The sequence below is a fragment of the Asparagus officinalis genome, chromosome 5 (genome assembly GCF_001876935.1).
Source record: "Asparagus officinalis chromosome 5, Aspof.V1, whole genome shotgun sequence".
Taxonomy (NCBI): Eukaryota; Viridiplantae; Streptophyta; class Magnoliopsida; order Asparagales; family Asparagaceae; genus Asparagus; species Asparagus officinalis.
This window is the reverse complement of record NC_033798.1, coordinates 49,425,948-49,453,006: the sequence shown is the minus strand read 5'-3', so window position 1 is coordinate 49,453,006 and position 27,059 is coordinate 49,425,948. Positions and strand designations below refer to the sequence as shown.

General features: G+C 38.1%; 1 protein-coding gene across 5 annotated transcripts; it reads right to left on the bottom strand.

Annotated features, from left to right (window-relative positions):
* LOC109843152 (OTU domain-containing protein At3g57810-like) lies at nt 1,937-19,224 on the bottom strand. 5 transcript variants are annotated; one of them, XR_002247553.1, is made up of 9 exons: nt 19,122-19,222; nt 15,578-16,384; nt 15,350-15,471; nt 15,203-15,243; nt 14,652-14,750; nt 4,447-4,645; nt 2,528-2,582; nt 2,332-2,426; nt 1,937-2,242 (listed from the first exon to the last, which is right to left on the bottom strand). XR_002247553.1 is itself a non-coding variant. In XM_020412086.1 (7 exons), the coding sequence occupies exons 2-6, from the start codon at nt 16,038-16,040 to the stop codon at nt 4,474-4,476; spliced, it is 897 nt and encodes a 298-aa protein (XP_020267675.1). In that variant the 5' UTR covers nt 16,041-16,384; nt 19,122-19,222; the 3' UTR covers nt 1,946-2,242; nt 4,447-4,473. The 5 variants fall into 5 exon arrangements, 4 of the variants coding, with proteins under 4 accessions (XP_020267675.1, XP_020267673.1, XP_020267672.1 ...); XM_020412086.1 differs by lacking the exons at nt 2,332-2,426; nt 2,528-2,582 and having other exon boundaries at nt 1,946-2,242; XM_020412084.1 differs by lacking the exons at nt 1,937-2,242; nt 2,332-2,426; nt 2,528-2,582 and having other exon boundaries at nt 4,233-4,645; nt 15,578-16,122; nt 19,122-19,224.

Sequence of the window (27,059 nt, the reverse complement as noted above, 5' to 3'; positions counted from 1 at the left end):
GGGGTTCGAGGATACACCGCCTCTCTAGTCGTTCAGCTGAAGGTCGACAAACACTGCCTTTTTTAGTCGGTTACGCAAGTTGTCGGCTGATATAGCGGGCTGAGTAGGGGTGCTCATAGGATCACTCTGATAGGTAGGCAGACAAGTACCGCCTCTCGAGTCGGCCACGCAAGATGTCGACCCAGCTCGGGGTGAATGAGGGTGGTCGACTCGATTGATGAGGTCGAAGGGGAGCTGGGCTCGACCAGCCTAGCTCAGGAGGGGTCGAGTGTCCAAGCTACCCAAGTCGCCCCTAGCGAGGGTGAGCTGGCGTGATTGATTAATGTTGACATGGGGCACGTGTCGACTCCAAGAGGAGAATTAACACTTGGATTAATTGATGTCATAACAAGGGTTATTCGAAGCTCCAGAGCTTGGAGCGGGAGAGGATTCCATGTCTGTTGAGATCAAGGACAGTCAAGTGTGCATCAGCGAATTTTTGGAAGGTGGGTTCGTCGGCGATGAAGGCGCGGACTATGGTAAACACCATAAAGTAATGAAACTTTTAGTTTCACGAATGAAGATAATTTCGGTAACTAATTTTTTATATTTTGATGGAAGCTCTCCGGAATGAAGGATCTTGGTGAAGGGATTTGCTGTTGTTGAGAGAGCTTTTGGTATTAAAAGGGGCTTTCTAATTTGCTGCTATGCTTGTAGATATGATACAAAAGCTTGAATCTTGTAGCCAAAATAATTAAGAATTTACAAACCCCTTTAGCTATTCAACTAGCCAACAATTTACTTACACTTTAATTTATAAAATGTAATCACACTTTTAATTTCATGAAAAAAGATAATCTTGGTAGCAAAATATCTTGAAATTTCTCCCTCAAATGTTTATATTTTGAAATTGGTCCTAAAAATTTTAAAACATTTTGCAAATTACTTCCTTAAATCTTTAAACATGTTTGCAGATTAGTCTCTCAAATATTTGAACATTTTTATGCGATGATGATGGGTACATTAACCCCTCAATTTATGCTGACAACGATTTCGTCTTATATGGATCGTAAGCACACCGTGATGACCATGATTATGATTTTCTTCTCCTTTTTTGTTTAATTTGAACCAAACACCGGAGAATGGGGAAATCTATTCACACATCAATTGTTTTTTTCTACAAGTTGAACAAAACTAAAAAAGTGGTGGAAATTACTTTTACCCATGTTTTTTGGCGATACAAACACAAGAAACACTTTTAAAGAAAGTGAAAAAACACACCAAAAAAAAAAGAAAGTAAAGGAAAGGTGTATTTAGGAAATGAAGGAAAGCAACCAAACAGGCCCTTAGAAGATAAAGTGGAACAGAAGATAGTACGAGGATAAACATGGACGACTTTAATTGTTTGTAAAGGTGAGACCGAAATTAGTTCAGAATGTAAGCACAGACAACTTTAAAAGTTCAGGTGGTAGGTTGGGATTGAAGCTAATTTACATACTCTTGTAATCATAGGGAGGGGGGAAAAACACAATTTCGACTTGCGAGGTCATCGAAACTATAGATTAATTCATGCATCTGTTGCTTTATCTCCTCATCTTTTCAATCCTTTCATACCTCTGCATAGAAGTCAAGACGAAGAAATTTCCAAGCGCAAGGACTACGGACATTTTGGAATGAAGAGACTGCTGCCTACTTCTCTAAGAAATTTGGAATGCAATCAAAGAAAAGAGTTACCGAGCTTTCGGAATGAAGAAAGGTCTCAATATTCTCCGTTATCGGTGTCATTTATGCGTGCCAGCACCAGAGACTATACTATCGAGACTATACTATCATTATGCTCCATTATTCTCATGTTCATCTATACCCTACCTAATAAAATTTTTCTGACAACTTGTTATTGGAAAACAGGAGCTAATTACTTTCTACATCAGTGAGGTTCCTCTTATGAGTGACTGACAAGATCCTCTCCTCACTCTAATTAAAAGTTTATATAGAAAGTAGTCTTTCCTGATGACAACAAAGTTTTTTTTGGGACCGATATCTCGAGATTAAAATGAAAAAGCAAGGCTGTATTCCTCTTTCGAGCAAGTTTGTTTCCGTTGATATATGCACAAGAACACGGTAACTAAATTCTGATTACAGGAACGACAGCAACTTCACTCGATATAAAAAGCAACTCGGTATCATCCAACTTGGTTTCTCAACCTTACATTGATGGCTTGGTACAACATGCTGATGGCTTCCTGTTATCTCAGTTTATCTCCTGCATAGGCGAAAATTGTGAGCTAGTTAGCCAGCAACCTGCATCAAGGAACATGGACGTTTACAAACAAGAGCTCTTTGGTTCGTCACCTAAGTTTTTGGCATCATCCACAGGCATTGCAGCGAAATGGTATTTGCCATTAAGAAGATTTTTTTTTTATAAATGTCATCGATGTTCCAATAACCTGGCATCAACCAAAGATGATGAAAGTTCCTGATCGAGATAATGGAGGTAAAAGAGTGACTGTCGTAAGCTAGAAACCAATTAACTTGTATGGACATTTACCTTACTGAACGCTCTGTTAGCTCAAGCCACCAAGGGGCAATGCTTCAAAAATTTCCTGGAATAGTGGAAGTGTGCATGTATAGAACATACACAAGGGATTTCACATGTTTGAACATTGCAACATCTTTGTTACGCAACAAGAACAGAATTTGAAACACACAGGCATAAAAAGAGAACCAAAGAAGCCTGGCATCAGGTTGAGCGTAATGGAAACACATTTGAGTGGGATCAGAAAGAAGTCCAAGAAAATTATGTATGTATATATATAAATTATAATATTAAGTATAATAATAATATATACTATTAAAAGAACTATAGGAGAGAGAAAGTGTATGCCTTGCTAACTGGTGGCAATAATGCCCCTCCACCATTCAAATGGTTGCAATCCTCATGCACTTCTCAAACTCATGTGAATTGTGTCCCCCTATTTAATTGAGTGACTGCGTATTATGCCAGTCACTACAAGCACACAAATTTGTGCTGTATACCAAGCATACACTATTTCTCATAATATTATATATATACATAGTATTATATAAACTATATATTAATATATATTATAATATATATAGAAAAAAGTGAATCTAGTGCTACCGTAAGGTCCCACCTAAGGACCGCGGCCTAAAATCACATCATCCCCCTTAACTTTTTTTCGCGATCCGCCTCCATTAGAACTTTATTTATATGTTCTCTAGACCCCAAACACACCAAATTTTTGGGTTAACCCATACATGTTTGCCCATTCGTTGCAGTCGGGCAAAGAAGTTTATCATTCGAAACCTGTTAAAAATACGGCGAGTGAATAAGGTCAAACAGTTATGGGTTCACCCTAAAATGGTGTTGTGTTGGGTCTAAGAACGGCTAGCATCAAGTTTAATGGGGCGGATCGCGAAAAAAATTAGGGATATTGGCATTTTAGGCCGCGTTCCTTAAGGTGGCGAGCCTTAGGGTGTCACCTTAGATTCACGTTCCCTATATATATATATAATAAACTATGATATATATATATATAATATATTATATATACTATGGGAAATATTTTTCTAATATGACACCTTAGATTCCCACCTAAAAGGCCGCGGGTCTAAAATCACATCTTCCTAATTTTCGCGATCCACTCCCATGAACTTGATCTACACGTTCTTAGCCAAACACACCAATTTTGGGGTGAACCCGGTCGTGTTTTTGACCCTTCATCCACTCTCCGTAATTTAACGCGTTTCGAATGAATAGAACTTTTTGCACCAACTTCAACGAAGGGTCAAAACACGACGGCGTTCACCCCACAAATTAATCGTGTTTGGCGTTTAAAGAACGCTGTATATCAAGTGTCACTGAAGCGGATCGTAAAAAAATTAGGGATGATGTGATTTTAGGCCGCGTCCTTAAGTGGCGGAGCGGGCGAGCCCCGCCGAATCTAGCTGTCACCTTAGAAAAACATATAATATAATAATAGATTAGTATACTTAATATTTGCTAATTAGAAGGAAAAATGGGAAGGCTGTTAAATCTTAACTAAAACTGGAGTACAGATTTACTCAATTGTTTTATCTTTAAATAATCTTTTGCCGTATCTGAATCATAATAAAGTTGGCCAAGCAAGACGACAAAGAAAAATTGGATACAGAAAATAATCGATGCAGTGCTCGGTGATCACAGAAGTGGACCTATTTACGCTAATCATATCCAAGGATTACGCTATTTGTGAATCTGATAACCAGTTTTCATCCTTTTGCCAATTCACAATTCTTTCAACATCATACAGCATCAATTTTCTTACCCAAACATCTTGGAGGATGACATCTTTTACTTCATGGTTTGCTAGCAGTATGGATTTATATAAATTTAAACTCACATGCTGGGGCAATTAGAATTTGAAAAAACTTGTAAAAAATACAGAACTACTATTGTCAACCCACCATCTCTTTGACCTCTTGTGAAGCCTGCTATAGTCTTGATTTCCCACCCTTCTTCCCAGGAATCTGAAGCGCATCATAATGACCAAAGCCATGATAAAGAACGCGAATTGGGTTATCTTTTCCATATTCTTGTCCATATTCAGCAATGTTTATCACGCCACCAGCTCCTTCATCATGCATATAAACCGAGATGGGCATCCTATCAAAATAAAAATGGACATGCAATCAGATATTTCTTTGAAAATTAAAAAAGAAAAGAAAGAGGACAAGTTCACAAGTCTTTCATGATTATTTTGCAATCACCAAAAGATCCCGTAATTAGATCTATTCAACATACATATCCAACAAGACGATCAAATGATTACTCTAGCAATTAGCATCTGTAATGTAGACGACTGCGGGTGTGAATAAAAACTCTGTAGCGGACACAAAAAGTGTAGGACCACCAACAAAACTGACAAAGTATTATGTTATCATCAGTATTTGAGAAGGAAAAGGAACTATGTTGCTCGTTTGCCTGCATTCATTTTCAATTAATGTATCCTCCACACATATAGAGCCGACTATAGAACATGAAGGCAGACATCAACATGTTGGGGATTGTGCAACAGGTGCAAATGATCCCCCTCATTTAGTGAACTATGAGGAGAGGAATCATAGAACAACCAACAAACAAATAAGAAGAAATCAAATCACAGAGTGATACCAGCAATTTTTTTAACGAGGAAATTCCTTGCGGTATAAAGCCTCAAGGCAAATGCACCTACCAAAAAAATTCCACTATGTTGGGAATATTACAACTCTAGTGTATTATTCTATCCTCTGTACAAAATGGAAATACAAGAACCCAAACCGTTGGGAATATTACAACTCTAGTGGATCTTTCTATCCTCCGTACAAAATGGGAATACAAGAACCCAAACCCAGAAAAAACAAGAAAAACTATTGTTGGATTTGAGGTTTGTTGGGAAAAGATTTGAGTTTATGTGGAATTTAATTGCATTACTGAAATTAACTAGGGTGTTAAGATGATAAGAAATGTCATCATGAATCATTCATTAAGAAATAATGTTTAATCATCATCTAAAGTTGGAGATGCTTGTCATTGCTAAAACTAGGTTATCTTCAGTATCATTAGGTCGCAGAGGTTATCCTTGTTAACTCAGTGAATAAGGAGGATGAAACTTTGTATAAAGTAACAACGTGAAAAGGCAAATTCACAAAGAAAAAATTTTAATCGAGGTTTGGTAGAATATAGTAGAGCACATAATTTATCTTTGAACTTCTAGGATGTCTTTCGATTTGCTGAGATCGAGAAGCCCAAAGTTCATTTGTTGTATGACATGTGGGATTACATTATTGACAAGGTGGAGAGCACTACTTGTGGGAACTAAAAGCTGGGCGATGCCAAATTGTCATTCTATAATGTGGAGCATTTCAATTTGGTTGACTGATAGAACAAAACCACTGAACTGTTTCACTGCTTAGCTCAATAAATTTGAAGTAGCTCTTAAACTAAGTTTTTTTTTCACAGTTATTTTTTATATATAATTTTCATCTGTATTGATGTTAGCATTGACTATGATAACAATTAATACGTTCTAGGAAGCATAATGTGTGTTGGAATTATTGAAAAAAGAAAAAAAAAATAGATCGCTTGAGTAAGAATGCCAACATCTAATGAAAGGATTGTGTGCATGAAGAGATACTTCTCAAATTCGACAGATCAACAACCGATCAGTATGAAACTTGTCGAGTTTCTATGGCACTAAATGCACTTGCAGATGACTTGCAGATGACACCTATAAAAGAGACTTGTAGATCCAAATGTGGTAAAAGTTCCACAGGATTTCTTCATCTATCCTGAAAGGGTTCCCCTATAGGTACTTGGTTGGTTGTCTACATTCCTCTTCTTTGTCTACACTCCTCTTCTTGTTGCAAGAGAACCTGGAGCACCTACAAGTTAGTCCATCCAATAATAAGAAACTTGGTGCCATCTTCTCTCGAGGAAATACCTGTGGTATTCTCAGGAAGACGAAAGATAAAAATGTGGGACCTAAACAAAGATGGGCTTGATTGCTTCCAGGGTGCAAGCATTTTACCTCTCGTGGAGCTCTCTCTTGAACTAGATGGGCCTGTATTTGGACTTTAAAAATGGGAATGATAATCCCGAAGGGCGCTCCTGTTTATTGGCTCCAACTCAGAAACTTAGCATTTCTCCTCTTCTTGGTTTTGTCAGTTGTATATGGATTGTTACTTTTGATGGGACTGATAACTTTGTAGGGCATACTTTGGATGTATTGTTAGATCTACATCATAAAACTTGAGATCTAAAACCATATAGCCATGATTAATTCAAAGAGATTAACAAATAATCAAAAGAGTGAAAGTTTATACCTGAATCCATGGATGAAATCTTGATTTGGGTTTTTGATGATCTTCTAACCTTAGGGTTTCTCTAGAACCGAATTTCTCTAGCTAGATGGGGGTGTAGAGAATTAGAGAATGTAACCCTAGGTTAGGGACCATAACCCCTTATTTATAGATGTTGTACTTTTGTAATTTAGCCCCTCAATAAATCACAATTACAACCTGGTATCTGCACATATAACCCCATGACTTATTTAAATACCAAATTAACCCAACTTAATTGATCACTTTAGTGGCTTATCCTGAAAGATAGCAATACACATTGATTAATCATATGTGCCCACAAATAGATTTATTAGATTAAATCCAACAATCTCCCACTTGGGCACCATATGATTCCTTAAACTGTGTATAACCTTATGAGCTCAAAAATTGCTATCACTGAAATGGTATTTCCGAACAATCTCGTCCATTGACTATATCAATATAGGATCAAAGCGGCCTTCGTCACATTTATCGTGACTCGACCCATCAATGGTCACATATACCAATACAATCAAACGACATAGAACAATCATGGATGTGCAGCATGAAAATTACATGCAATGTGATCAGTACATGTCTATTTTCAACTGGTCCTCCTTAGTGAGGTCAAAACCAAACATAATGTAACAGAGTGTCTTAACTGAAAACTTTATTCTGATCAGACAATACAACCAAACATAAAGCACCACAAATACAAACTCTCACTAAAACATAATATCCTCAAATAATACCACACCCATATGAGCAGTATGCTCATGAAAGACCTTAAGTGGCAGTCCCTTAGTAAGTGGATCAGCTATCATGGAGTTTGTCCCAATGTGCTCTATGGATATATGTCCACTCTGTACCCTTTCTTTCACAACCAGGAACTTAATGTCAATATGTTTTGACTTAGTTGAGCTCCTGTTGTTATTGGAATACATTACTGCAGATTTATTGTCACAATATAACCTTAGTGGTCTTTCAACATTTTCCAAAATGCGCAGTCCCGTGACAAAATTTCGCAGCCATATTCCCTGATTGGATGCCTCATAGCAAGCTACAAATTCTGCTGCCATAGTGGAGGAAGCTACTAGTGTTTGTTTGACACTTTTCCATGATATAGCTCCTCCTGCTAACATATAAATGTAGCCTGATGTAGACTTCCTGCTATCTTGGCATCCATCAAAATCAGAGTCCGAATACCCAATGACCTCTAATTTCTCTGATTTTCTGTATGTGAGCATGTAATCTTTTGTTTTCTGAAGATACCTCATAACCCTTTTGACTGCTATCCAATGATCCATACCAGGGTTGCTTAAGTATCTGCCTAACATCCCAACAATGTACGCAATATCCGGACGCGTACATACCTGAGCATACATTAGACTTCCTACAGCCGAAGCATAAGGAATCTTCTGTATTTCCTGAATTTCAAGGTTACCTTTAGGGCACTGATTGAGACTAAACTTATCTCCTTTAGCAACAGGGGTGTCACCTGGTCTGTAATCTTGCATGCCAAACCTTTTAAGTACCTTATCGATATAGCTCTTTTGTGATAATCCAAGAATACCCCGAGAGCGATCTCGATGTATCTGGATCCCTAATATAAAAGAGGCGTCCCCAAGATCTTTCATCTCAAAATTCTTTGATAGAAATCTCTTGGTTTCGTGCAACATGCCTATATCATTAGTGGCAAGCAAGATGTCATCCACATACAGAACCAGAAAAATATACTTACTCCCACTGAACTTGTGATATACACAGTCATCAACAATGTTCATCTCAAAACCGAACGAGATAACTATTTGTTGAAACTTATGATACCATTGACGAGGAGCTTGCTTGAGTCCATAGATGGATTTCCTTAATTTGCAAACCATATTCTTTGGGTCTCCTGACACAAAGTTTTCTGGTTGCACCATATAAATCATCTCATCAATGTCTCCATTGAGAAATGCAGTCTTAACATCCATCTGATGTAACTCAAGATCATAATGAGCAACAAGTGCCATGATTATTCTGAAAGAGTCTTTCGATGAAACCGGAGAGAAAGTCTCTGTATAATCAATGCCTTCCTTTTGAGTATAGCCTTTAGCCACAAGACGCGCCTTATACCTCTCCACATTACCGTTTGCATCCCGCTTGGTTTTAAAAATCCATTTACAACCAATTGGTTTTGCACCTTCTGGCAATGGGACAAGTTCCCAAACCTTATTGTCTTGCATAGACTTATACTCTTCATTCATGGCATCAATCCACTGTTGAGAGTTAGAACTTTTCATGGCCTGAGAGAAGTTGATTGGATCATCTTCTAACATTCCACTACTTTCCTCATGTTCTTGGAGAAATACAATATAATCATCCGGAATAGCATTTCTCCTTTCTCTCGTGGATCTCCTTAATGGCACTGGTTCTTGAGGTTGTTGAGTTTGTTCTTCTGGAACAGGGAGTTGTTCAACATTATCATCTTGAGGTTCCGGATTTACTTCTTGAGCAACAACAGGTATAGGAACCTGAATATTGTCAAAAGTAACTGTATGGATTGGATCTGAAGCCAATTCCTCCTCAAAACTAATGTCTCTAACCTTATTTCTCCCCCCAAACTCAACATCCTCAAAGAATGTTGCTGTTCCCGTCTCAAAAATATTCCTTATAGTGGGATCATAAAATTTAAAGCCCCTAGAGCGTTCAGAGTACCCAATAAAGTAGCTGCTAACTGCTTTGGAGTCCAATTTCTTTTCATTTGGCCTATAAGACCTTGCCTCAGCTGGACATCCCCAAATATGTAAATGCTTTAAACTGGGCTTTCGACCAGTCCAAAGCTCATAAGGTGTTTTAGCAACTGCTTTACTTGGTACTCTATTCAGAATGTAAGCTGCTGTCTTAAGTGCTTCTCCCCAGAGTGACTCTGGTAAAGAAGAATGAGCAATCATACTTCTTACCATATCCTTAAGAGTCCTATTTCGTCTTTCAGCTACACCATTCATGCTAGGTGAACCCGGCATGGTGTACTGTGGGACGATACTGCATTCCTCTAGGTATCTAGCAAATGGTCCTGGACGTTGTTCACCTGAACCATCATATCTACCGTAGTACTCACCACCACGATCAGATCTGACGGTTTTAATTCTTCTGTTGAGTTGATTCTCAACTTCAGCTTTATAGGCTTTGAACATGTCCAGAGACTCAGATTTTTCATGAATAAGATATAGGTGCCCATAACGTGAGTAATCGTCTATGAATGATATAAAATATTGTTGACCATTCCAGGATTCCGTAGGGAATGGCCCACAAATATCCGTATGTATCAATTCTAAGACATCCGAAGATCTGTTGGCACCTAATCTTTTCACTTTGGTCTGTTTTCCCTTGATACATTCAACACATACGTCGAAGTCCGAAAAAATCAAGAGAATCCAAAATGCCATCAGACACAAGACGCTCAATTCTACCTTTTGAAATATGACCTAAGCGCTTATGCCATAATGTCGCCGAATTTTTCTTATTTAATTTATGCTTAGTACCACGTGATTCCACATGCAAGGATTCATTATAAGAAGCAATTGTATCAAGCAAATATAGGTTGTCATAAATACTCAAGTAACCGGTTCCCTCATCATTTGAATTAAAAGATAAACTGAATTGACTGTTTCCAAATGAACAAGAATAACCTGATTTGTCCAATACAGAAACAGAAATCAAATTCCGTCTAAAAGACGGTACTACAAAAGTATCTTTTAAGTCCAAATAAGAACCAGTTCCTAAAATTCCGTCTAAAAGACGGTACTACAAAAGTATCTTTTAAGTCCAAATAAGAACCAGTTCCTAACAACCTAAAGTGCCCAATTGCTTCCCCATCTAACCACCAAGTGTTTCTAGGTACTGAAGCTAAATTAACCTCAGAACAGACCAAAGCAAGGAACATACCCTTATTATCACGCCAGGCGTGATATTTTGTACAGTCCTTCTTTACATGTCCAGGCTTCTTACAGAAGAAACAACCCTGATTATCCTTATGTTGTTTCTTCTCAACTGGACCCTTAGCAGCTTCCTTATCATTCTTCCTTTTCTTGCCCTTATCCTTAAAGGCATAGGCCAAATGAGCACTTTCTGTCTTATCTTGCTTCAACATGTCTTCTTCTTGCACACAGTATGAAATGAGCTCATTTAGAGTTAATTTCTCTTTTTGACAGTTATAACTGACCTTAAATTGATTGAACTGTGCAGGAAGAGACAACAAAACCAGATGCACTAATAACTCGTCACAAAGATCGAGTTTAAGTGCCTTAAGCTTTGAAGTAATATGAGACATTTCCATAATGTACTCCCTGATATTTTCTTTGCCCTTATACTTCATTGAAATCAAGCGAGCTAAAAGCGTGCTTGTTTCTACCTTATCGTTTTTCGCAAAACGCTTCTCAATTTCGGCAAGGAAATCTTTAGCCTTAGTAATCCCTTCGGATTCTATGCCCCTGAAGGCTTCCGGAACGCCGCGCTTAATGATCATAAGACTCATGCGATTTGAACGCTCCCACTTCTCATGCTCCTTCTTTGCATCAGGAGTGCTATCCGCATTGAGAGGTTGGGGTTGTTCAGTTCTTAATGCATAGTCAAGATCCATGCAGCCAAGAACAATTAATATGTTCTCTTTCCAAACCTTGAAGTTTGTCCCATTTAGCATGGGAATTGAGTTGATGTTAGCAGAAATTGTTGCAGCAGATGCATTAGCTGAAATAAAACAAAAGAATGCTCACATCAATAACCATAATCAATAAAATTCAAATAATGACAATCCCCATCCAAGATACCGGCACAACATTAATATCAAGTCTTTGGACAGTAATATTAACTTGTAAGTGATACCTTGTTGCAATGATCAAACATTGACAATAACTCATGTCAAATAATGAAACTATCTTTGGATCGATTCATTATTCACATGTAAACCTTATAATTGTCACACGCTTATCATCGCAGATGTGTATACAGTCTAAATAAATATTAACCTTCCTTTGGGCCGATTAAATATTTACACGAAAGCATACACACAAACATCTCACATTCCTCATGAACAATCTACACAAGAGAGGTTACTTTGGCAACTTCTTGTTTCAATTAATCAATTGGAGTGAGAGACAACCTTAATACCTTAGTGTCATAATATTTGAATTAAATAATTGATTAAAAACCGAATTAGATTTAAATTAAAAAATTTAAATCAACTGAATTTCCAAAAACTTAATTGGGGTCTCACAGCTTAATTAGGGCCCATAACTTAATTGAATAAATTAAGTATACCAAAGTGGACCCATGAAAAGCCGAGGCTTAACCATAATGAACACGAAGTTCCCTTAACTTCGAACGCGAGGTTCGACTGTATTGAGTACGAGACTCACTTAAGCACGAACGCGAGGTTCGTCTGAAAATGAACGAACGCGAGGTTCGTTTGATAAAAGAACGCGAGGTTCAACTTGGGAACGAACGCGAGGTTCGTTTAAAAAATGAACGCGAGGTTCGACTGAAGTACGAACGCGAGGTTCGTCTGAAGTACGAACGCGAGGTTCGTCTGAAGTTCGAACGCGAGGCTCGACTGAAGCACGAACGCGAGGTTCGTCAAAATTGAGCTTGACGCTCACCTGAGTTGAACGCGAGGTTCACCTTAGAACGAACGCGAGGTTCGTTAAAATTGAGCTTGACGCTCACCTGAGTTGAACGCGAGGTTCACCTTAGAACGAACGCGAGGTTCGTTGAGCGCGGCGAGGTTCGTTAAAAATTGAGCTTGACGCTCACCTGAGTTGAACGCGAGGTTCACCTTAGAACGAACGCGAGGTTCGTTAAAATTGAGCTTGACGCTCACCTGAGTTGAACGCGAGGTTCACCTTAAAACGAACGCGAGGTTCGTTGAGCGCGAAGCTCGGTTAAAATTGAACGAACGCGAGGTTCGTTTGAGGTAACCACCTCCTTAATTTTCGCCATGAACCCTTAGGGTTTCAAACTGAAACCGCCGCCGCCAAACCCAAAAAATTCCTCGATTTTTATTTTCAAAACCAGATCCAGAATCGGAAAAAAAAAAATTCTTGATCCAGATCCAAGAAAAATTGAAGAAAAAATCAAAAGAAAATCCAAAAAATTCCAAAAAATTACTGCTCACTGGTGATTTTTCAGTTACTGTTCATCCGAAAAAACTGTACTGTTCATCACTCAAAAGGAAGGCGATTTTTCAGTTACTGTTCATCCGAAAAAACTTTACTGTTCATCCGAACAAAAAACTTCACTGTTCATCCGAAAATTTTCGTTACTGTTCATCCGAACCCAAAAATTGAATCTTTAATCAGAGATTTAAGATCAAAAAATCCAATAAAACTTAAATCCCTAAGAATTAATCAAGGTGGCTCTGATACCACTTGTTAGATCTACATCATAAAACTTGAGATCTAAAACCATATAGCCATGATTAATTCAAAGAGATTAACAAATAATCAAAAGAGCTGAAGCTTATACCTGAATCCATGGATGAAATCTTGATTTGGGTTTTTGATGATCTTCTAACCTTAGGGTTTCTCTAGAACCGAATTTCTCTAGCTAGATGGGGGTGTAGACAATTACAACCTGGCATCTGCACATATAACCCCATGACTTATTTAAATACCAAATTAACCCAACTTAATTGATCACTTTAGTGGGTTATCCTGAAAGATAGCAATACACATTGATTAATCATATGTGCCCACAAATAGATTTATTAGATTAAATCCAACATGTATCACTCAGTTTGTGTGCGCCCAAGTTAAGTGGGAGAAAAACAATGATAATCTCATCTACGTAATGAAGTTTGAAGTTATATTGTTAAGTCACATTTTATTCAAATTATAGTACATTTATGGATGTGACTATGTATAAATAGACATGGTCTACTGCTTATAAATTTACCATTCCTTTGTTGATGTCCACATTCTATTTGTGCACATTTTCATAGGTCATAGGTTCACCCACTGCATAACTCAAACATAGTCATAGTTATGTTCTGTGTCCCTTGAAAATGATGATAAATACTGAAGCATGAACACGAACACATGATACAATGACTTCACAAACCATTGAGAGATTTAACAGTGTGTTAAATATTAGAATATGAAAAACAATGATAAGAATACATGTATGCCCATAGTAATATGGAGTTATGACAAGTAGAAAGAACAAATTGAACTTTTAGTATTTAAACCAGCTCACAATCAAGGTAATTAATTCGAAACAAAAGAAGAAAAAAGATGAAATCTCAATTCAGTACCTCACCTGATTCAAGTCTCTAAAGATTAGACTAACTACGGAAGATGTTTTGATTTTGTTAACAAAACATCCTTCTTATCTCAAAAGTTGGACGTATATGTCTCCTTAAATGACACCATGCAATTCTTGGAATTTCTGCAATGGAAGCACTGGTTTCACAAAATTTATGTTGTGCGGACAATGGACATATTGACAGAGCTCAGACATGACAGAACACAGCCAAGACATAATTTCTGAAAAATACACATTAAATCAAATACAGCAAGAAATGTCATGTCAAAGTCTAACACAAAACCTCATAGAACTGTTCATACTTCCTAGCTCAAAATTCAGCACCACTCAGGAGTGCCAAACAAGTGTCATGTAAGAGGAGTCTAGTACGAGTTGACACGGAGATGCAACTCAATTTAAAGTGAAGGTGCTTCATAGGTATATTCTCAAGGGGAGGGAGGGTCGCATAATCAGCACTTTCTCAATATAATGAAAAGATAACAATAGAAGAACATTTTATTGAGACTTACTCAAGAACATGAGACGCCATTAATAATTCTGGCTCGCCTCCCCAAACATGTGGCTTTCTAATTTGCGAGATGTAGGTATCAAAATCACCCTCAATAAACCTATAAAGAAAAAAAAACTTATATCACAGTTGTAATGCATGATTTTCTACATCCTTTTAACATGCTCATAAATATTTCATACGAGTAAATTTCGACAACCCACCCTCCCCTTGAAAGAAAAACAATTTAGATGGATTCAGCTAATCCCTTCATTCTTTATCCATCATCTCCATCTTTCAACACAATATTTAAACCCCATGAGAACTCTATAGGAAGTTATACCCTCTAATGTCCATGAAGAGAGAAAACATATATTTCAAGGGTTCAACAGAAAAATCAGGGTGTTATTTGCTTCAAAGAAAAACTTCGCCGTTTTGCAGTTTATTCTGTTTGAATCTGTGTCTATGCAGCTAAAATAGTAATATATTATATCCAGTAACATTTAGCTGGTTAGAGCTGTCTATGCTGAACTAAAAACAAATTATGGTTGCCAATAAACTATATAAACTCACCATTCTGTCTCTGAACGCCTCTTAACAAATTCCTCTGCAACCTGAGGCCAAAAGGAAGAAAGTCGTACTGAACGATAAGGTAAACTACTTCATATCTATATCCAAACTGCAGATTATACCAAACGTTGAAGAACATCAAAGGCATACCAGTGCCCTTAATTCATCTGCTAGTTCTCTCTGAAGAGCCTCATCAGGTGATGGCTTCCCAGAACGGATGCATGCTCCATGAGCAACAGAACGAAACAAGCATCTGCCATCTCCCGGTATCCCTTCAAAATGAATAAATACAAAATCATGGATACTGCATTTGATTATATAAACAATCAGACTGAACGAAACTTCAATACAACCAAAATGAAAGGTTGTTGTGTTCACCTGTTATGGAATAGTCACTGTACACTTTCTTTCCATGAGACACGCTGATGGAAGAAGTACTATTATCATCATTCTTGCTGTTATTTCCCATGGGGGATTCTGCATGAGCTTCCCCGAAGCTTAAACATGCTCCAAAAGAAGCACCCCCAGCTGCCCATGAGGCCCGGCGTGCACTCCAGTTAACTCTAGAACCTTTATCAAATGGAGGTATAGAGAGCCTCAAATTCAAGCTTCGGTACTTTGATGATAGGCCAAGACACAATTGTCGTCCCACAGAGCTTACTGAAGCAGTCATATTTAGAGGATGGAGACCTCCTCTTTGGTTGGAAAGGTCAAAGTTAAGATGGCAACCCTTGGATGCTCTGGACCCAAAGGGAAAGGAAGGTGTATCCATATATTTTCGCCGAAAGCGGGTGGAACGAGCGAATAAACTTAAGGAGTTGTATGGCGCAAGCCGAAGCATTACTTACAAATACTCCACCGACAAAGATACTCGTTGAGTATCTACTGAAGAACAGAGTTCACTTTAGGAGATGATTGGACTGCTGCAGGAATACACATCATGAAAATAAATGTCATGTGCCCTGTTAAATATCCTTGTATTGAGAGCAAAACCATGCAACAGGCAAAAGTTTCTTTGTTTCTCTTATGTCTTAATCACTACATGACAGCTCTCCTGCTAAAAGATTCAGATTTCAAATGACCTCGACCTGTTCACTGCAAGGAACACAAATAATGTCCTACAAATCACTACATGATAACTCTCCTGCTAAAAGATTCAGGTTTCGCATGACCTCAACCTGTTCGCTGCAAGGAACACAAATAATGTCCTACAAATCACAATTTTGGCTAGCTATTGACGATATGCTATAGAAGAATACAATCAAACATCATAAACCTATAAGGATCTTAAAATAATATAAATGCGCAAAACTTTTGAATTGGGTGAAGGGAAGGCAGGAGAAGAGGGCCTGAGATCAGTTGCAACTACTCTATAAAAAAAGAAAAAAAAGGAAAAAAAATTTAACTCCATATATTTGAGTTGATGTGTTCAGCCCTGCCATGGACTAATTCCTCACTACAGTGCCAAATCGTAGATGTATAAGTGCAACCAATGTAATTAAAACTAATACAGAACAAGTTGATATAAATGGAAATAATTTCAGCATAGCGCAGGATTAGTGTTTGGTGAAATAAAAGAAGACTAGTGTTTTAGGATGTATACTACAACATGTGAGCATACATGACTATTTGTTTTTGTCTCAAATACTACTTGTAATCTCATAATTCTACAGTATGCCTTCTTTACGAGCGTTGCTCTTGTTTTCTGTGTTTTTCCCCCTGTTTTGTTCATTGCATTGGAAACTAACTGAACTTGAAATTATTGAAAGTAGACTGATTATCATTTTCCTTCCTGCATTTAATTTCGGTCTTAGGACCAATAAGTAAAAGTTATAAGATTGTCATTAATGGAGCAAGGAAGACTAGAGGTAAGACGCAAAGAACTTCATTGGGATTTGGAAGCAATTAAGAAGGATATGATAGTGGGTAACTTAATGAAGTGGCCCTTAAAAGAGCTGAATAGAAGACTAGGATTTACGTAACAACCCTGAAACTCTGGGATGAAGGCTTTGTTGTTGTTTTTTATTTGATTTCAGCCTTAATTTTCCTTTTCCTTCCACCATCCATGGGTTTCTGCCTTCCTTGAATCTTCTTAACTTCACAACCGCACTAACACGTTGGACTATTATATCTTGTTTCTTTCATGTTACCATGTATTTCTTCTTTCTTTACCTGTTCCTTTTCCTGTAGGTCTGGAGTAAATAATACTTCAATCTATTTAAGTAAATGATCCAAAGATGCTTATTGTTTATAGGCCAAAAGTACTATCCTGTTGATGTCCCAACAAGCTGGAGGAGAGGAAAGAGTATTAGAGAATAGTTTTACAGAGGAGCAGTTAAAGATTGAAATGTTTCATTCTCCAGGTTCAGGTATGATACTTGTTGTGGGAGTAAAACTGTGTCTTCAAAGAAAAAATAGTTGGAGAGGGATAACTATGGTAGATGTCACTGATAAAGTTGAATCATTATTCACTTGACATGCAAAGTTCACAATGGCCCCAAGTTATACTTCTTAAGAGCCCATGGTACAGACATTTGGGTTGGGAAGTAGGGAATTAGAGGAGATAAACAGGATCCTAAACATGTACTATTCATAGCTGCACAGTGCACGGTTATATGGGCTAATTGTGAGTGCATTGTTGTAAAATCTAAGCAGCAAGCGAGCCAATATGTGCATCAAAGCCAATACAGTTTGAGTGTCCTTACCCCTACATCAAGACATAACATTGATGCTTGATGGAATCATAAAGCATGCAATTTAGCTAACATAATATGAAACGTGATTTATTCGTCTGGATATGAGGCAAAGTATAAATGAAAAACATAGAGTGTTGCGAGAGATGACCACCAATTTAATGCCTCACGTCTATGAACCCTGATTTCCCCTAAACCAACAATTCTAACACCAATGTATGCTACCAGATCCTTTATATGGGCTAACTAAAGAAAAAGAATTAATAATTAATGGGGTAGGAATCCGAAAAGTTGGGGTTAAAAGGATTTATGTTACATACTTATATTTCTTCCAGTATGCAGATCTATCTCTAGCATTTCCATTGCTCAGTCATGCTACACCACTGCTTTTATCTACCTCAAAACCCACGCTACAAAATTTGCACAAGACATTTCATGGAACAATGGCTTAGCATAACCCTTTACCTAATGTGTTTAAACCAAAAGATTATTGAACAATATACCCCTTATAATTCGATTTAACATATTGTTCCGACCCAAAAATGGAAAAGTTAACGTCTAGCTAACATAATTTATCTTATATCCTATTAGCCATAACGAGTTTCATCAGTCCTGAAGGCTAATGATACCAGATCATTCAGACACCAAGAAAATCAGTTCACGAATTTCTGATTTGTTTCGAGACCTGCAGACGGGTAATATCCAGGCACCCAACAAAATCAATTGCAGATGCAATCTCTAATATTTTGGCCTCAATGTTCATTATATAAATTTATTACTTGATGCCCATTTTAAAAATGAGTATAATACAGATTTTTTCTAAAAGTACAATTTTCATAATGAACTATTCTCTACAAAAGAATTCAAACGCCACAGAATAACAGAAGGACATCCCATCAATTTCAGTCGTTGCAATATATATATTTGCAAAATCAAATAAAGCCACATTTTAATTTTGTTGCCAAATTTACGAACAATCTATTTCATCCCACACGTAAAATAGACGATACCATTAAATTAAAGGAGATAGAATAGCAAATTGAACTCCACCTGAAGAGAAAAAAAAATATCTGCAAAAGCTGTTGACGGCAGTAAAGAACGGCGGAGCAAAAGGGAAGGGAACAAAAGGTTGGCATTAAAATTAGAACATGTTATTTACCTTGAGAATTAAGCGGCAGTTAAATCGATAAAAAAAGAAAGGAATAATGAAAGAAAGAGGAGAAGGATACCGCTGTTTGAGAGATTCCTCTTCGGTTGCTGTGACGAAATCTCCAGCTTCCTGTTCCTGCGATTCGGACAACAGAGGAGATTTCTGCAATGTTTTGGGGGTGTGCTGCGTCGCCGGTGAGAATAGTGTTTCTCTTACCGATTGATTCCTGAATCCTCTCGTCCCCATCTAGACCGTTGATTTTTCTATCTGAACCGTGCCTTCAAAAAAAACCGGGGCAGGTTGGCCCGGGATGCGTTCTGATCATGCCGAGTTACCAACCAAGGATGCGTAATACATGTTACTTTTTTTAAAAGTAAATATAGAGCAAAATAATGCCCTAGTCAAAAGATAATATTATATATAGAACTTAGAACAATATACATGATTACACCAAAAGAAGGATGATGGACAAATAGAATTTGAAGAGGGAGAGGACTATACCCGTCACCTCTTCCGACAAACTAAAGCCCAAAATCCGAAGAATGGGTAGAAAATGCCAAAACCAAGAATACATATGCCGAGAGTTGATACACCACTAGCTTAACAAAAAAACACTCCCAAATGTGCGAAACAAGAAAGTATCAGAATATGCATCCAAAAACGAAGAATCATGTTTTCAATCAACCATTATCTTCATAGCCACTCAAAAGTTCATCGATCCTCTTTCCTTGAATAATTATTTTCAGCTTGGCGGCCTTCTTGTGATGAGAACTATCCATCCAGAATAACAAGAAGAAGGCTACATTAGCAGTCAACTTAGAGGGCACTCATAACTCATCAATAAGAACTTTGTTATTCCTTTCTCTCCATAGACACTAGCACAAGGTAGGCAAGAGGATGATCTAAAGCATACGACATTTCTTATCCACAATAAACAGTCCTTTAGAGGTCATCATTTGGAATAGATCATGCTCAAAAGACTGAAGACCCAACTTAGGCATATAGAATTGCCAAATAGATTGAGAATAATGGCACTGGATAAAAAGATGATCCACAGTCTCAGCAACTTCATGACAAATATGACATAAGGGATCTTCTAACCAACCTTTCTTGATCAAGTTGTCTTTGGTATGCAGTTTGTCCTTAGACAACAACCAAAGAAAGAGCTTAACTTTGAGAGGGATGCATGAACTCCAAATAAAGTTATATAAATCACAAGAAACTCCTCCATAATTTAAGAAGCAATAAAGAGACTTCACTGAAAATATATTGCTCTTGGTAAGGGGCCATGAGTTGAGCATTAGATGGAGAAGGAGCAGCAGATAAGTTATCAAGCAGAACATTAACTTGTTGCTTCTCAATTTGGGAGATTGCTCTCCTAAGAATAGGTTTCCAGGTCAGTATATTACCCCTCAACATGCCTTGAGAAGACATGGAGACGTTGCAAGAGAGAGCAAGCTTATATGTAGCAGGACAAAGATTGTATAGGGAGTAAGAGGCTAACCATTTATCTTCCCAAAACTTGATTCTAGAACTTCCACCTAAATTCCATCTTACCATAATCCTCAAGGCCAGACTAATAGAAATAAAATCATGCTACAATTGAGAGACTGGTCTAGAGATATATTATGTACAAGTGAAAGGAGAATTATGAAGACTATACATAGAAGAAAGGGTATTGCCAATAAGGGATTCTAAGCTTAAAACTTTCCAACCCCACTTAGAAAGAAGAGCAGAATTAAAGTTTGTCAAATTAAGAACCCTAACCACCTCCACCCCCCAAAAAAAAGAAAAAAATCCTCAAGGCCAGACTAACAAAAAAAATCATGCTAAATTTTAGAGACTAATTAAGAGATCTAAAGATAGTGTACAAGTGAAAGGAGAATTATGAAGACCATACGATAGAGAAAGGGTATGGCTAAAAGGGATTCTAAACTCAAAAACGTTTCTAAACCGCACTTAGAAAGAATAAACAAATAAAGTTTGCCAAAATAAGACCGCTAACCCCCCCCCCCCTCCAATCCTTTAAGGATAGACCTAAGCAGAAATAAGATCATGCTAAATTTTAGAGACTGGTCTAGAGATAGGTGTACAAGTGAAAGGAGAATTATGAAGACCATACATAGAATAAAGGATATTGCCAACAAGGGATTCTATTATCAAACTTTCCAACCCCACTTAGAAAGAAGAGTAGAATTAAACTTTCTGACCCCACTTAAAAAGAAAAGCAGAATTAAAGTTTTTTTGACTTGCAAATAGAAGTCCATTTCACCAAGGCTTTGTCTTTACAATCAAAGGAAGATCAACCCCAAAGAAAGTTTCTTCTCAATTAAGGCTTTGTCTTTACAATCAAAGGAAGATCAACCCCAAAGAAAGTTTCTTCTCAATTTATCAATAGATTTGATGACCCAACATGGCAATTTAGGAAGATCAACCCCAAAGAAAGTTTCTTCTCAATTTATCAATAGATTTGATGACCCAACATGGCAATTCAAAAAAAGACATCTAATAAAGAGATAAGGAAGAAAAAACAGAATTAATAAGAATTAGTCTACCTCCTATTGATAAATGTTTACTTTTCCAAAGATAGAGCTTACGAGAGAAAATAATCAAGGAGGGGATGTCATTCTCTCTTGGAAAGAGAGCCAAACTTAAGAGGAAGGCCAAGATATTTGAAAGGAAGCGAGTCAAGAGCGGATTTCATAGAATTGGCAAAAGTGGCACCTCTACCAGGGAACTTACCACAATAGAACACAGAGGTCTTGGCATAATTAATACCAAGACTCGAGATATCCTATAGATAAAAAATCAATTTAAGAGTAGAAATATCTTCAAAAGTTGCCTGACAGAAAACTAATGCATCATCTGTAAATTGGAGAGATTGAATGGAATGAAGAGGACCCTTAAGGTGGAGTTTAGAAATATCGCCAAAATTAACATTGTTTGTAAGCATTTTATTAAGGACATCAGCAACCAGGATGAACAACATTGGTGACAAGGGGTCACCCTGTTTGATGCCATGACAACAAGGGAAAAAATTGGTGTGTGAACTATTAACCAAAATAGAAGATTTAGAGGAAGAAAGGATGTGTTCGATCTAGTTACACAATTTAGGACCAAAATCCCTAGCTTTTAAAAGAGAGAGCAGAAAGGGTATTGCCAATAAGGGATTCTAAACTTAAAACTTTCCAACCCCACTTAGATAGAAGAGCAGAATTAAACATTATCAAATTAAGAACCCCTACCCCCCCCCCAACCCTCAAGTGATACGAGTCGCCGTGCTAGCACCATTTGGTCGCGGAATTACCAAAAGGTGGGTTGAGAAGAAGACAACTAAAACACAAGAACAATTCAGTATGGCGAAGGAAAATACCTTCTCTAGATTATGAAGAATCAATTATTACAAATCTCTTCCTCACAATCTCACTAGAATCGAGAACAACCTCTCAATCCTCTCTAAACCCTAATATAAAGATTAGAATTTCTCTCTGATCTAAGATCTCTAAGATGATGTTTAGAAACCCTAAACAACCATTTATATAGGTGTACAAACGTGGATGGTAATCTGGTAAATAATCAAGCCCAAAACTAACAGGAATTCATGTGAACAGAAACCAAAATGAACCAAGAAACTATCGATGAGTCGACTCAAAACTGCATATGAGTCGACTCATGACTGATGAGTCGACTCATAAACTGATGAGTCGACTGAGCAGAAACTTTTGACAAAACGGCTGGGTTTCGTGAGTCGACTCATGACAGGCATAAGTCGACTCAACCTGATGAGTCAACTTATGTTCATGTATGAGTCGACTCACGAGCTGAAAACTGGATTCTTCAAATCTGCTGCTCACCGTCTCGTTCCACACTTCCACCTACATTCCACTGTACTGTTTTACACCTCTATTCTCATGCTATCATGAGAATCATCTATCCTCAAGCTCCCATGAGGATCGCTAAGCTCCCGAAGAGAAGATACACTCGTATCATGGGTCCCCTCTTTAGGAACTTGAAGTCATGTTCAAGTTAGAACTTTTGCTGAGGAAACTCTTGAGCTCCTCCATCTTTTCTGCACCACCTGGCCTTGCTAGGAATCCGGTCTCGACGTCCAATCGGAAACAACTCATTCGTCCCGTGTCTCGTCATAGTGACCTTTCGCCCCAAGTTGCAATCCTTTATCGATGGCTTTTCTGGAAGTCTAATGCACAGCGAGACAAACTTCTTACTTGCATTCACTAGTCTCTTCGCTCGCATCACCGTCCCCAAGCTTGTCTCCTTCGGAAGAGATGCCGAACGACTCGTAGATCGTATATCTATCCTATAAGTACGGATTGCCCAGTATAATCTGACAAACATCCAATGGAACAACGTCGCACGTGACCTCGTCAATATACGACTCGTGGAGCGCAAATCTGATAGTGCATTGATCAACTACACTCAGTTTCTCCTCCTCCTGAATCCACCCTAATGGATAAGGCTTCGGATGCTTGACCGTCTTCAGACCTAGCTTCTGAACCAATGCCTCGAATATCAAATTTTTCTCGCTGTCCGAATCAATAATGGCTTCAACCAAACTGGTCTTCACTTGCAACTTAAGAACAAAGAGTTTCTCTCTCGGGTCATCGTCCTCTTTCGTGGTCTGCTTTCCCGTCATAAGGTTGAGACTGTTATTGGGCTCTGTCATCCCTGGGACTTCTTTCGGACCTTGAGCTATCATGTATGCCTTTTTCTCCTCCTCCTTCTTCAACCCTCTTGGCTTGATATGATGATACTTCTCCTAGCACCGATCAGCTGTGTGCCATGTCTTCTCGCAGTGACTACAAATCAGCCCTGCTTTCCCTGAATCACCCTTCTTCTTCTCTTCCTTAGATTGAGAACCACTAGACTCGCCTCCTGTCTGTTTGGAGTCTCCCTTAGCCTCGTTGCTCTTCATTTGTTTGCCCTCGAGGGCAATAGCCTTCATGCTCGCCTCTGCAATTGATTCAACCGTGAATGGTTTCATCTCCTTTCGGATGTAATCGCTCAATCCCGCCATATACTTCATAAACACGGAATATCCCTCTGTCGCAATGTTGAGAACCATCGCCTACTGCTAGAACTTCGTGGTGTATTCTTGAACGGTTTGATTGACCCTTTGACGTAAGCCGTACCACTTGTACTAACGCTCTTCAAGGAATCCCACCGGATAGAACTGCTTCCTCAGTAACTCCTTAAACTTGTTCCACGACACCGCCTTCTTCTCCTGCTTACAGTAGGATTTCCACCACGTCAACGTGTGCCCTGAAAGCTTTAAAGTCGTGAACACAATCTTCTCTTTTGACGAATAGCCATAAAGAGTAAAATACGTCTCCATCCGCTCGATCCAGTCATCAAGCCTCTCGACGTCAACACTCCCATTATAAATAGGAATCTCCACCTTGAAGTCAATCTTCAAGTTCTGATAAGAATTCTTACCCCCCTGATGCAATGCAGCCTTAACGGTCTCCTCCTCCTCGTCGGAATCTGAATCTACTCTCTCCATATCGGACTCAATAATTTTCTTCGAAGAAGATTCACCTTGTTTGCCACCTCCATGGATAAGACTGACGAGTTGTGTGAGAGTCGAACCTATCGTCTCGATCTGCTTCTCCAATGCATCAATCCTCGCTGAATTGTCTCATTTAGCCATCTTCTCCTTCCTTATTTTCTGGACTTCTTCCAAGGAAATAAGGATCTCGCCAAGTTTCTTGTACTGTGATTGAGTAAGGACCATACACAGGATGCCTCCTTCACAGGATCTGATTACTCTAATACCAACTTGATATGAGTCGTCGTGCGAGCACCCTTTGGTCGCGGAATTACCAAAAGGTAGGTTGAGAAGAAGACAACTAAAATACATGAACAATTACGTATGGCGAAGAAAAATACCTTCTCTAGATTATGAAGAATCAATTATTATAAATCTCTCCCTCACAATCTCACTAGAATCGAGAACAACCTCTCAATCCTCTCTAAACCCTAATACAAAGATTAGAATTTCTCTCCGATCTAAGATCTCTAAGATGATGTTTAGAAACCCTAAACAACCCTTTATATAGGTGTACAAACGTGGATGTCAATCTGGTAAATAATCAAGCCCAAAACCAATAGGAATTAGCGTAAACAGAAACCCAAACGAACCAGGAAATTATCAATGAGTCGACTCAAAACTGCATGAGTCGACTCATGACTGATGAGTCGACTGATAAACTAATGAGTCGACCGAGCAGAAACTTTTGACAAAATGGCTGGATTTCGTGAGTCGACTCATGACAGACATAAGTCGACTCAACCTGATGAGTCGACTCATGTTCATGTATGAGTCGACTCACGAGCTGAAAACTGGATTCTTCGAATCTGCTGCTCGTCGTCTCATTCCACACTTCCACCTACGTTTCACTATACTGTTTTACACCTCTATTCTCATGCTATCATGAGAATTATCTATTCTCAAGCTCCCATGAGGATCGTTAAGCTCTCGAAGAGAAGATACACTCGTATCATCAAGGCCAGACTAACAAAAAAAATCATGCTAAATTTTAGAGACTGATCTAAAAATAGGTGTACAAGTGAAAGGAGAATTATGAAGACCATACATAGAAGAAAGGGTATTGCTAACAAGGGATTCTAAACTCAAAACTTTCCAACCCCACTTAGAAAGAATAGCAAAATTAAAGTTTGCCAAATTAAGAACCCCTAACCCCCACCCCCCCTCGCAATCTTAAGGCTAGACTAACAGAAATAAGATCATGCTAAATTTTAGAGACTGATCTAGAGATAGGTGTACAAGTGAAAGGAGAATTATGAAGACCATGCATAGAAGAAAGGGTATTGCCAACAAAGGATTCTACTATCAAAATTTCCAACCCCACTTAGAAAGAAGAGTAGAATTAAACTTTCTGACCCCACTTAAAAAGAAGAGCAGAATTAAAGTTTTTTTGACTTGCAAATAGATGTCCATTTCACCAAGGCTTTGTCTTTACAATCAAAGGAAGATCAACCCCAAAGAAAGTTTCTTCTCAATTTATCAATAGATTTGATGACCCAACATGGCAATTTGAAAAAAGACATCTAATAAAGAGATAAGGAAGACAAAATAGAATAAATAAGAATTAGTCTACCTCCTATTGATAAATGTTTACTTTTCCAAGGATAGAGCTTACGAGAGAAAATAATCAAGGAGGGGGGGTGTCATTCTCTCTTGGAAAGAGAGCCAAGCTTAAGAGGAAGGCCAAGATATTTGAAAGGAAGCGAGTTAAGAGCGCATTTCATAGAATTGGCAAAAGTGGCACCTCTACCAGGGAACTTACCATAATAGAACACAGAGGTCTTAGCATAATTAATACCAAGACTCGAGATATCATGTAGATAAAAAATCAATTTAAGAGTAGAAATATCTTCAGAAGTTGCCTGACAGAAAACTAATGCATCATCTGCAAATTGGAGAGATTGAATGGAATGAAGAGGACCCTTAAGGTGGAGTTTAGAAATATCGCCAAAATTAACATTGTTTGTAAGCATTTTATTAAGGACATCAGCAACCAGGATTAACAACAATGGTGACAAGGGGTCACCCTGTTTGATGCCATGACAACAAGGGAAAAAATTGGTGTTTGAACTATTAACCAAAATAGAAGATTTAGAGGAAGAAAGGATGTGTTCGATCTAGTTACACCATTTAGGACCAAAATCCCTGGCTTTTAAAAGAGAGAGTAGAAAAGGTATTGCCAATAAGAGATTCTAAACTTAAAACTTTCCAACCCCACTTAGAAAGAAGAGCAGAATTAAAGTTTGTCAAATTAAGAGCTAAATTTTAGAGACCGATCTAAAGATAGGTGTACAAGTGAAAGGAGAATTATGAAGATCATACATAGAAGAAAGGGTATTGCTAACAAGGGATTCTAATCTCAAAACTTTCCAACCCCACTTAGAAAGAATAGCAAAATTAAAGTTTGCCAAATTAAGAACCCCTACCCCCCCCCCCCCCCCCCCCTCTTAA